The sequence below is a fragment of the Oscarella lobularis genome, chromosome 10, assembly GCF_947507565.1.
Source record: "Oscarella lobularis chromosome 10, ooOscLobu1.1, whole genome shotgun sequence".
NCBI classification, from domain to species: Eukaryota; Metazoa; Porifera; class Homoscleromorpha; order Homosclerophorida; family Oscarellidae; genus Oscarella; species Oscarella lobularis.
In genome coordinates, this window is record NC_089184.1 from 2223197 (window position 1) to 2235877 (window position 12681).

At 44.1% G+C, this 12681-nt stretch overlaps 2 protein-coding genes across 2 annotated transcripts; both read right to left on the minus strand.

Moving 5' to 3' along the window:
• Positions 1-711: 711 nt before the first annotated feature.
• LOC136192244 (piggyBac transposable element-derived protein 4-like) lies at positions 712-2015 on the minus strand. Its single transcript, XM_065980779.1, has 8 exons — positions 1889-2015; positions 1725-1811; positions 1593-1673; positions 1425-1539; positions 1286-1374; positions 1078-1204; positions 791-1031; positions 712-744 (listed from the first exon to the last, which is right to left on the minus strand). The coding sequence occupies exons 1-8, from the start codon at positions 2013-2015 to the stop codon at positions 712-714; spliced, it is 900 nt and encodes a 299-aa protein (XP_065836851.1).
• Positions 2016-5773: 3758 nt separating this feature from the next.
• On the minus strand, positions 5774-7078 carry LOC136192002 (uncharacterized). The gene is made up of 5 exons (XM_065980456.1): positions 7027-7078; positions 6473-6672; positions 6201-6409; positions 6076-6151; positions 5774-6025 (listed from the first exon to the last, which is right to left on the minus strand). Exons 2-5 carry the CDS (start codon positions 6544-6546, stop codon positions 5830-5832), a joined length of 555 nt encoding a protein of 184 aa, XP_065836528.1. The 5' UTR covers positions 6547-6672; positions 7027-7078; the 3' UTR covers positions 5774-5829.
• Positions 7079-12681: the final 5603 nt, after the last annotated feature.

Below are 12681 nucleotides of genomic sequence, written 5' to 3' on the forward strand. Positions count from 1 at the left end.
AGCCTTATGTCCGGACGCTGCCTTTTTCTGCCTCTTCGTTTCTTCCCCGAAAACTTTCCTACGAGTGTAACTCCAAGTTCCAAACAAAAAGAACGAAAATCCCTTTTAGCTCCTCTTTCTGGATCGAGCCGTTTCTCAACAATGAAAGCATTCAATACCGCTGCTTCGAGCAAGTAAAATGCAATCCGTCGTCAGGGTTTTCTGCTTTTCCTTCCAATGTTGTAGAGAGTCGTTATTTTGTCGCCCCTGTCAACGCCCCTCATGTTGGCAATATAAGGCTCCAGAAGAGGACACTCAACGTTGACAGAATTCCGACCATCTTGCCGTTTAGTTGTAGGAATAGTTCCGTCCTCGAGCCTAGGCACATGGGCAGTCGACAAGAAAAATACAAAACGCTTGCCGAACCAAACGCATGCCATCATGTGTCGTCGGCAAATATACCGGTAAAAGCCTCTGGGCCCCTTTTTTCTTTTTCAGCAACGCTCGAAGTTGCTTTGGAAATTCTTTCCGGTGAGGTCGAACAGTGCCAAAGCAGTAGATTTTTTTCTCCCACTGAAGATAGAACAGCGTTGGCGACGAATAGTAGTTATCCGTATACAAAACGTGTCCCTTTCCATCCATGCCCTCCATCAAATCCAGGACAATCTGATATGGCAATCCGTGTTCCCCTGGGTTCGCTTTCTTTCCGGTGTAGATGTCAAATTTGTATACCTAGCCCGTAGACGATTCGGCCAAAATAAACACCTGTAAAAATGCGTAGCAAATTTATTCTAAATCTTTGTTGTCTTACCTTGATTCCCCATTTAGTTGGCTTGTCCTTCATGTACTGTTTGTAACCAAGACGTCCTTTGTACGGAATCATCGCCTCGTAAATGGTTACTTCTCGTCGTGAGCCATACTCCGTTTTGAATGATGCTTGGAGAACGTCGATCAGTGGCCGCACTTTCTGCAATTTGTCATACGCAGGATCGTTTCTTGGCAATTCATTCGCTGGATCAGCCAAGTGAAAAAATCGTAAAATTTGCCAAAACCTATGTAAATACGTCACTAATAATAAGTTTGTAAATACACAAGTACCTTGTCATATTCATGACATCAGACAAACAGCATTTCAAAGTGGTATGGCCGTCTGCCAATAATCTTCGATCCGTGGGAAAACCATGTAACCCATCAGGATCAAGAGACCAAAGAATGTCTTCATCTCCTACACGAAGTTGGCAATAAATAATTTACTTGATGATTTTGTTTACCTCGACGGAAACTGGAGTCCAAGGTCGTTGACCACCTTGTCCGGCATTTGTGGCCGCAGCATTCAAATTCGTGTTGATGACAAGCATTTGCCACGCAATTTCCGTGAAGAAGAGATTGAAACATCTTCATGAAATTGTAAATAATTATCTTTCAGCATAAAATATTTGTTGTACGTATTGGCATCGATTTCTCCGGCAAAAACTCGTGTAGGACCAGATCGAGACGAATAATCGACTCGGTCCACGCTCTCCCAATCCTCTGTCCACTCGTCAAAAACGTCGTATTCTTCTTCACGATTTCGCGTGTTCTGCCGATCGCTCGTCTTCCACGGCCTCCTCTACCTCTTCCTTTAGCCCTCGCGGGTGCTCTCGGCCTGGAAATAGGTTCGTCGTCGTCGCTATCCGATCCCGAGACGCTTCGATCTGAACCGGAAGTTTATTCGAAATGGCGGAAGCGATACGCCCATTTTTTACCGTCCGAAGCGACGATGTTCTCTTCGGAAGACGAACCGCGGTCTTCGTCCGTCTCGTTTTCAACGTCTTCGTCAACGCTATCGTCGCCTAAAAAAATCATTTGAAGGAAAAGATTTCCGGGGGCCCAAAACAAAAAACGGTCGATCCATGAAGCCGTTTCTTACTTTCCCAAGGCTCGACGACTGGTTCTTCGTCTTCGCTGTCATCGGAACTATCTTCGTATAAAGCGCAAGCGACAAAAGAGCCCGCGTTAGCAGCCGAAGCACGACGCAAGTGTTCGCAAGCAGCCATTTTGGTTACGCCCTTCGCGTCCTTAGTAACCGAAACAATACGAAACGTCACTACACGTAATTTCGAAGCCTTTATTGTTACTTTACTATAGTACGCTAAGCTTCTACAGCTAAAAGCAGTCCTTCTGGCTATGTTACGCACCTAAACAGATGACGTCAAAAGCCCCCAATATTTGGGGCGGGACAGCGTAAGGGCTAGATCGATGGAACGTCAAGTGGTGCGAAACTTTGCGACATGGGCATGTCGATGATCGCCAAACAAACGCTACGAACGTGCGTTAGGCAGAGGGGAACTGCGCCGTACATGGCCCCTGAAATGTATGACGCCACAATCGCAAAAACAGCGTTGGACGATATGTGGGCTGTCGGGGTTATTATCGTAGCGATGGTGCAGCGGAAGCCCATCTACGGTGGCATGAATGACGCGGAAATCATGGGAAGAGTTATGGGCTGCGGAGGCAGGCGCCCACTGGGGCCTCCACTTGCAGACTTGCCTCAGTGGTGCATGGAGGTCTGCAGCCCATGCTTTTCACTAAACATCGCCAATCGGCCAACTGCAGAGGCAATGTCCGAAGTCATTGCAGGTGAGATGCCGGATGACGAGCACCATGACGTCGACGACGATTGATTGATTGATGATTTAAGAAGCTTTTCCACTCGCCGACGTCGAAGTTTTCAGGACTACTATAGCGATTAATCATTTTACGCGGTGTTCGAAGCGCTTTTATGAATATTTATTAAGCATGATGTGAGAGTTCACAGTTGACTGCGAGGTGTTTACAATAAAAGAAAAAAATTTTCAAAAACGCATCGGGTATCTTTCAATTTTAAGTGGAATGGCCAAGTCCATCTCGTTCAATGTCAAGATGCCTAAACTCCATCTCGTTCAATGTCAAGATGCCTAAACCCCATCTTGTTCAATGTCAAGATGCCAATGCTATCTTGTTTAATGTAAAGATGCCCAAGTCCATCTTGTTCAATGTCAAGATGCCAATGCTATCTTGTTCAATGTAAAGATGCCCAAGTCCATCTTGTTCAATGTCAAGATGCCTAAACCCCATCTTGTTCAATGTCAAGATGCCAATGCTATGTTGTTCAATGTAAAGATGCCAATGCTATCTTGTTCAATGTCAATATGCCTAAACTCCATCTCGTTCAATGTCAAAAATGCCTAAACCCCATCTCGTTCAATGTAAAGATGCCAATGCTATCTTGTTCAATGTAAAGATGCCATTGCTAACTTGTTCAATATCAAGTGCAAGATGCCTTAGTCCATCTTGTTCAATGTCAAGATGCCTAAACCCCATCTCGTTTAAAGTTTAATGTCAAATTGTTCTAGGCAAGATAATGGCACTCCAGGTCCACTTGGTTGCTTGCTGAAATTGTAGCAACTTAGAAGGAACCGCATTTGCCAAAAGTCATAGAAAGATGAGGCACTTTATTCATTTACACATTCATTAATAAGACAGAAAGTGAAAAAATGGACGGAGCGCTCCAAATATTCGAAGGAGAATGCCACGCCGCTGGGTAAGCGGCGTTCGAACCGTAAAGAACTATAAAGAACAGTTTTTCATTTCTCTAGCCTTGAACTCGCAGAGAAGCTCAAGACGCTGCTGACAGCTAAGCAGTCAGCAGCGTTGACGAAAAAACGCAACGGCAGACCCGAAACCGGAACAACGGCCCGCAAGAGCGTATTTGGCGCTCAAAACGCGATGTGGGTGAGTTTTTTACGCGACCCGATCGCTCGCTCTATCGTTCGATCGATAGTGATATACAGTGCATCGTCGATTATCCGAACCCCTCTTGTCTAGGTCCATTACGGATAATCGATATTACGAATAATCGGTAACGGGTTAAATAATCTTTATTACTTTATTTTTATTATTGATTTTTATTTATTTTGCCCACAAACATTTTCATATGCTTTCCACAGAAGGTAAAAATATTACTTAGCAAAAATCTTACAATTTTTGTTTGCTTTAGACTTTTCATCCTTTTGTCGTCTGCAAGATCGCGCAGCGTTCTCAGAACTCTGAGATTATTTGCGTTTGCCTCAGGCTGCTGTTCCAGCCAAGCTAGGCATCCCTCAAACATTTTAGAGGCCTCCGCATGAGAAATCGTCACCCTTTCGTCATCAGAGTCGTCGCTTTCGTCTGGTTCAATATCGTGTTCACCTTCCTGCACTTTTGCGATTATTTCTTCGTCAGTAAGAACTGTTTCCGCGTTTTCATCACGGGTGCGAAGCCAATCAAAAATATCTTTTGGGTCTAATGGCGCGCTGGAATTCTTAGCCAGTTCAGACAGTTCCAAAACTTCAGCGCCGTCGTCGTCATCAATATCATCATCATTTGAGTCGAAATCGTCTTCATCTTGGGTAAGTGGAATTATTTTTCTCCACGACTTTCTTATTGTTGTCATTGTAATTTCATCCCAACTGGTAGCAACCATATCTCCGACAACTTTCATATCAACTGTCTTTAGAAATGTTGGAATCGGCACACCTTCTTCATCCTCGAGCAGAAATTTGCTGAGTAGCTTTTTTCTGTACCTTCGCTTCATGGATTCCAATACCCCTTGGTCCATTGGCTGAATAATTGAGGTAACATTAGGGGGGAAATATTTCACCACAATTTTCCCATCTGAGCTCATCAGCTCTTTCTCGCAAAAGTGCGCAGAGCAGTTGTCGAGCAGTAAAACAGCCCTCTTTTCAAATCCTAATTCTTGCAGATGTTCACGAACGTTCACAACAAAATAAGTATGAAACCAGTGAGAAAAAAGCTCGGAAGTCATCAGAGCCTTTTTCTGACCACGGTATAAGTACGAAAGAAGCTTCATATCTAACTGACGATAGCAACGAGGTTTATTTGACTTACCAATCATGAGGAGTGGCAGAAAAATAGAACCCGACGCGTTAGAGCAGGCTGCCCGTGTGACTCTGTCCTTGGCCTTTTTTCGCCCAACGGCTGATTTCTCGAAAGCACCAGCGAGGGTTTTCTCAGGAAGTAGACGAAATTGTAAGCCTGTTTCATCCAAATTAAAAATTTGATCTAAAAAGTATTTTTCTTCAGAAATGAATTTTTGGAACTTCTCAACAAATTCACACGCAGCCTTTTCATCAGCAGACGCCGTTTCACCTTGGAGGCTTATCTCGCGAATTCCATATCTTTTACAGAATTTTGTCTGCTATCCTGATGTTGCCAAAAAAGTATCGGTTTTTCCCATTTTTTCGTGCAGCTGTTTGGCTTTCTCGCAAAGTAGAGGCCCACATACAGGAATTCCTTGCTGCCTCTTCTGGTTGAACCACATAAAAACGGCATCATCAAGCTCTTCACTTTTTCCCATTTTCATGCGCTTTGCAGGCCGACTCATGCCTATTTCTGCAGTCTTTTGCTGAAAGTCTAGCATTTTTTCACGGTTTTTTCGAAGGCCGGAGACGGTGCTTTTAGGAATTCCGAATTTTTCTGAAACAACAGTCAAACTGCACCCATCCGTAAGCATACGTACAGCAGCAACTTTGTCGTCGATGGACAAGACATGCCTTTTGCGCTTGGTCGAACTGTTGGAGGCCATCGCCAGTTAGCGAGCGAGAAGAGGATTCACACTAAGAAGCGTAACGTGGCGTCCAAATAAGGACAAAGAACGTGACGTAACAATAGGTTGCACCCAATCAGGTCTACCTAGCGTGCGCAACATGTCGTCTTCACTGCCTAGTTCCTATGACTCTTATCAAGAACAAACAAATTTTCAAGAACGGCAAGAACAATTTAGAATTACTTTTAAAGACAAATACGGACTGTAGCTTTTTCAAAGGATTTTCAATTTTCATCTTTTTGGGCGAGACGATCAGTGCATACGCGCTTTCCAGTCAAAATCGAGACAGACAACTCGTCTGGACTCTGAAGAGAAGGTTCTTCTTGACCAGGAAAGTGAGGGTGCTTGTTGTGGGTCTCTCTCCCGCTGACAAGATCCATGGCTGGACGCTTTCGTTTTGAGATATCAAATGAAAAATCTCTATAACAGCCATCTTGAGTGAATGCTTTGAATTTCAAGCTACCTCTTACTTTTCTTTATCGCTGCAAGGATTTCCTGTCAGAATAGATATTGACATCTCGCTGTCTCTACTTTCGGATGATACATCTGCAAAATAAAGTGAGTACAATTTCAATATATGCGCGCTGTTATAGACCGTCTATCCAATGGTCGGATTTGTAATCGGACGTTTCATACTCGTCCCATTTTGGAGAAAATCCAGAATCAGACATTTCTTTGTATACCTTCTGAAAATCCTCACGTGTCCATTTAGAGTGACCACTCAAAATAGAACATCTGCAATCGTACACTCGGGATCCCCATCTTCGAGATCCATCCATAGAGTAAGGTCTTCCAACGAGTTTCCTGGACAAGGAAATGATAGGTTCTAATGTAGAAAGAAATAACGGCAGCCTCGTTTCAACCAACCCCTTAATCAGCACCATTTTCGCATCCAATAAAGGAGCGAGAATGTCAGCAACGTCTCTCTGCAGGTGTCCCATGGACACGCCGTTGTTCAGGCCGAGAATAGAGTTTCGATGAAAAAAGTTTCCCTCTTCTCGGCGGAAAGTCAATACGAGTCCATCACGGGCAAGATTCCAACCATCCGAGAGACGAACACCCTTAAGCTGGCAAAGGAAAGAGAAACTCGCCGCAAGCATTGTTCGAATAGCGCGCTAAAAGCGATGCCGTAACAGTTACGTAAGAAAGAAAATGCCATTACGGATAATCGACGATACGGATAATCGACGTTCGGATAATCGACAATGCACTGTATATGCGTCTTTTTCTACAGTACGGGGCAGGGCTAGGACGCGAAAGCGTCACGGGTCGGCGGGTTAACGTACTCTTGTCCCGCAGCAGTAAAGACCGTCCTTCGGGGTCTATACCCGAAGACGTCCAAGATCGAGCGGATCCCGTCGCTCGGGGTCCCACGACCAGTGAGGTATGCGCTATTACCTGTTTATACACATATAGCCTACCTTTCTCTAGCGGCCGATCGTCGATGTCCAGCGGGCGGCGAGTCGCGAAGCGTTCGATGCGAGACGCGTCGAAACGGCGAAACGAAGTCGACAAGAAAATAAATTAGTCAAAACTATACTTCTGCATTACATTATCTATTACCTAACTTACTTGAAAAAATATCTTATGCATAAAAATCGACGAAAGATACCACTTTTCTGTGCAGTAGCGCACGTTAGTTCGAGACCTTTTCTCTTTGGACGGACACAACAGACGTTCCCTCGCGACGACCAAGCACATGAGTCGGCGAAGGGATGGCATATAACTCAAATTATTTTTTAGCCTGTTTATTTTTGATAGTTTTTGAGGCCTTATGGGCTCTGGTTCACTTTATCCCCCACCTCCATTATGCGCTAAACAGCTCCGCCTCCCTAATTAGTCAATTGCCCTGTAGCCCACTAAATATAACGAGTCGGTAGAAAAGGCGATATATTTAAGTCTCACTTTCCTTTTGGTTTGCTAATTTTTGTTAACACTATCACTAACCCTATTGTCCACTCTTTAATCATGGCGCAAGCAGTTCTGAACCGTCGTCCTGCAACAGTTAGCTGTGTTGAGCTCGTGCGCACTGTGCACGACCCAGATTATGCAATTGACTGGTGCAGACGCCACGGGATACTTCGTACGACGAAGACCTGCGCGGCCGGCCTTGCCGCGAGGAGCGTCGGCCAAAATTTCCCGAAGGAAGGGCCTGGCGCTTTCCTCAAAAAGCGTGCAGAAAAAATATTCTCTGCGCAACGTACGTAAAAGTCATTTATTATACCAAGTAGCAGTTGAAGTTCAGGATTCGTTTTTTGTCGGGTCCCTTTTAAGCCTCGAAAACATATTGCGCCTGATCCACTTGTGAACTTCTAAAACGCCTATATCATCAGTTGTTCGTGATATTGGCATAACAAAGAAGACAGCAGTGGATTGGTACAATTTCATTCGAGACGTATGCGCGGAATATTTCATATCGAACCCAATGACCATCGGCGGTGTTGGAGCGGAAGTGGAAATTGACGAGTCAAAATTTGGAAGGAGAAAGTATGCATAAAATTCAAATCGCCCAAAATACAATTTTTTTAGTAAAAGGGATAATTATTAGGCAGTGAATGACTTCTGCGTCTTCGTACTCTCGCCCGCTCGTACTTCTTTCGCTTTAGATGCGATTTTTCCTGCAGCCATTGTAATACCTAGAAACGCGGCGTTTACAAATGAGCAGAGACTTTTTTCTTCTTAAAGTCGCTGCCAGGGCCCGCAAACATCACATATAACTAGCATCATCCTAACGCCTTTGTGGATAACACGGAACATGAAGAAGAGACCCCGCCGAAGTAACATGAAGTCGACACGCCCAAAATATCGACAAACTGGCCACAAGCGCTGTGTCAGTGACAAAAATAGCCTTGGGGACGCGAGAGATGATAAGGGAACGCGGTAAATGTGAATGGCCAGCACGGAAATTTGTTGATAAAAGTTAACCCCGCTGACGCTTAGCATAATGCACACCTGCGCGTTTATGCACGAAAGAACGATTAGGCTGTTCAATAGATCACTGCAATCTGAGCTATACACTACATAAATCATTTCGAACCTAAAGAATAACAGGAAATGTCCTTGACGAGGGAAAAACACGACGATCACTGAATGTATTATCCGGCAAAGTGGTTATCCATCCTAGTATTATATGTAAATTACGTGATTGGGGAGTTTCCTATCCCTCCTCCTCCTCCTCTACCTATGATGACACTAAGTAGCATATATTATATTGAGAGTTTGGTCAAGCCGTTCGCCAGTGTACCACGTATTAATATAACATTGGTATTTACCCGGATGATTCGCGTCTATTCGCATATCAACGCGTCTATTACGCGCCCTAACTCCAATTTCATTCATGTATTACGATAGGGTAACAATGTGCTGCATAAAAGAGGCACATTTTCGTAAAAAAGAAAGAAAACGACAAAGAAAAATTGTGGATCGGTTAAATCAACGTGTGTGAACGGAGATTGCAGTAACCGTACTGTACCTAGTATGGTACAGTGCACCCACGCATAAAACGACCGTCTTTAGAGCGCGCTATACTAACATTACAGGGCATGCTCGATCCATAAATTGACGTCAGCCTAAAGGTATGAACGTGACCATGCTGTGTGAGTACAATTACTTGGAAATTCTTGGTAGCCTGCTGCAGGAAACAGAAATCCATTTACTGTACTTATGATCTCAAAAAATCGTCATGTCTGAAAGAGCAATTGCTGGTGAAAGTGACCATGGATCGATAGCAGAGGAGATGTCCTACTATCCTCCCATTCTACTAGTAATCCATATAGTATACTTTCCAGATGTGACGAATGGTCGTGAAATTTGATTTTTGCTTGTCTCTTGCGCTAAAGACAGCCCAAATTTAAAACGGTTTTGTTTTTGTTGTTAAGTTAATAAATAAATACATTCATTTATCTCATCAGGTCACATTGAATTGCAAACAATTACTGTTGGTTCAACAACCTACAGTGAATGCTACACCCTCGAACCGGGCAATGAAGTCAGCAGAAGCGACGTCATTCAACGTAGCGAAGTGAACGTCAGAATAAAAGTCTACAAATCGAATTTCGGCTGCCCATCGGATCCAACCATCGACTGTTCGACTCCTTGCCACTTTGTTGATCTCGATTTTGGCTGATTTTCGCCTGATGGCTTTGGCATTGAGGGCGTCAGCAGCAAACCGTTTGTGGCACAGACTGTTATCAAGAATAATCATTTTTGCCCAGGCTACTTCATGTCAAAATCTCCATTGCCTCTGCATTCCAGTATCCACCACGGTTGCACCCTACGTCCAATGTTTCTCTTGTGCGGTGGACCCCAGACAGGTCACTGTGGCAGAGATAGCTTCAATAATGAAGTCACTGATCATGATTGGCGACCCCTGGCTCAAGGGCTTCAGGGGTTGGAAGGATCCATAAGTCCAGCACGTTCTTTGATCTTCATTGAAGTGGTAAATCGAGTCGGCGTTGTGCACACGCACGTTGTCTTAATCGTCGTACGAGGCAAAGGCAGATTGGTACTTCTCTCTGTACATGACGACATCGTCTCTCTCGTGGGCGCCCGCCTATGTACAATCCCTTCTTGTAGATGTGACACGAAAACCCAGACTGTCTAACCACCTATGGGCCGTGCACCGGCTAATGGAATTCTCCGAATTGGCAAGCTGCGGAATAATTGACCGGTTTATATATTTGACGATATCGTCTATCGTGAAATTTGGCGTCCCTCGAATGCAGCTGTTTTCGCGGATATGAGAACGAAGCTCCTACTGAAAATCGTCGCGAAATTCTAGCAGCCAAGGGCCCCCCTGTTCTCTTGAACAGACGCTTCGTCGCCGTCATCGAAAATGTCGTCTACCCCAGGGAAGGTCTTTGAATGGCGAGACAGACAGGTAGACGAAAACTAATGAAATCGTCAGAATTTCTTTGCAAGGTTTTGATCATGCTTCATCGTCATAACCATGATCATTATGATTATTATTATTGCCATTTTTATTCTTCATTAGTAGGACATTAATGATAAATCCTAAAGTCTGACAATAAAGTCTGAATTTGAATTAAAGACAATAAACTCTGAATTAAAGAATTTCGACGAATGAACGCTAATCAAAGTAACAGATGTCTTAGACGATTGACGAAGAAAGAAGAGCAAGTTAGCTTTCATTCAGATTTGCCCAAACATGTCGTAGCTTTTGAAGCCAAGGGCCAAATTTCGGAAGAAAGCAGCTTCGTTTTCAACCTGCGTTGTTGGCAGCGTTAGAGTGAGAGCGCAAGTGAAACTCGTTGGCATCACTCCTGAATGACTAAACAGCAACGTCATTCGACGACCAAATCCCAAAGGCAGGGGTCGCGAGGTTCCTGTGCAGAAAACAAACACATGTGCATGAGAACACAAATCTAAAAACCTTATTTCGTCTTTCCTGTTAAGAAAAACTAATGTATCTTCACATTCTTGAAGAAAATCTTCGAAGAGAATAAATGCATCTCTCTTTTTTCCACATCCTTTCGTCAACTTCTTTGTCGGTGTATACAATTTCCCCTTGCCGGAATAGATTCAAGAGCGAATCTGCATTCAAATGAGATTGAGGAAAAGACGAATTTAACTAAATGCCTTCTGTGACTTTCGTTTCGCACCACATGAAGAATGGCTTCATTGCCTGTGCATTGTCTTGTATCGTTTCCAAAACATCCAGAGTTCTTAATCCTTCCCGAAACTGATCCATCGCGCCTTTCAATTTTGCAAGGCTGAAGTGGAATGTGAGCGTTTGTACAGTGCGGGCCACCATAAGCTTTCCAAACTTTTCCGGCCTTTAGCAATATTGTTTTTGGTTGTTGTGGCTGTTTAGTGCTTCCCAGTTATCTTTTAGCGTCATTACATCTATTAGAAGTGATGGCATTCGATTTACTAACAATCTTAAACCTTTGTTCCCCGTTGGACACGATTGGCTAGATTTTGTCACGTGATTGCGTGTGATTGGCTCCCTACACTAATTGCGTTTGGTTACCGTTAGAACATCCTTGTCTTCGATCTCATTCATCCATGGCCTCCTGTCGCTGGAGAAAGCGTTCTGCAGTGAAAGAGGAGCTAGCGAAAGCACGCAAATGCCGCCGTATTGAGAATCCTGAGTCGGGCTCCTCCACAGGAGCAAATACGAAACAAGCGCAATTGTTACCTGAGGAGTGATCGGAAGCATTGGAAGAACTGTCTGATGACTGTGACCATTTTAGCGAATCCGACTCAACAGACGAAGAGTACGTTCCTGTCCTTGACGAAGAAGACGTCTACGCAATTACGCGAGATTGGATCGCATCTTTATTATTACCTGAAAGTGGTGTACCAGTGAATAAAATAGAAACTAGTTTTGCAGCTAATACTAAAACTAGCTAACTACCCGGCTTCGCCCGGGTGTAGCGCAGGAGATTCTAAGGTTTTCCATGTGCCCTGTGACAGACACGTGGAAAAGACTAACTTCCGGTGTTACTTCCGACAATTACTACTCTTAAGTCTTCGCTCCTGGCCCTTAAATCGTATTTGTGTACCGGTGAAGTCCATTATCAAGACGTTTGTTTGCTGTGACAGCGACTATCGGTTGGTTGACTACCTCTAAATTCTGGCAGCATTTATCATTTTTTCTATCGATGAACACAATAGATTGGTGTTTACGAACTGTACTTTGGCGTACCCGCTCACACTATCTAGATATCTAATCGATGCAAAGGATAAATCAGGAAGAAACAATAAGAAATGCAGCGTAAGGCGTTACTTGTTTGCGACTCTCATGAAAAAGCCGCCTAAAACACTTGCTAGGGGTAACCTATGGGTTCGCCCGGGTTGTGTGCAGGAGATTCTAAGGTATTCCACGGGCCCTGTGACAGTCTCGTGGAAAGGACTAACTTCCAGTGTTACTTCCGACAGTTACTACTGCTCTATTACGTCTTCGCTCCTGGCCCTCAAATCGTATTTGTGTACCCGGTCTCGCTGCGCCTCGGGAAGCAACACAAGCTCCCGCTAAGGTTTACGGTGAAGTCCATTGTATTGACGTTTGTTTGCTGTGACAGCGACTATCCTTTTGTTGACTACCTATTAAA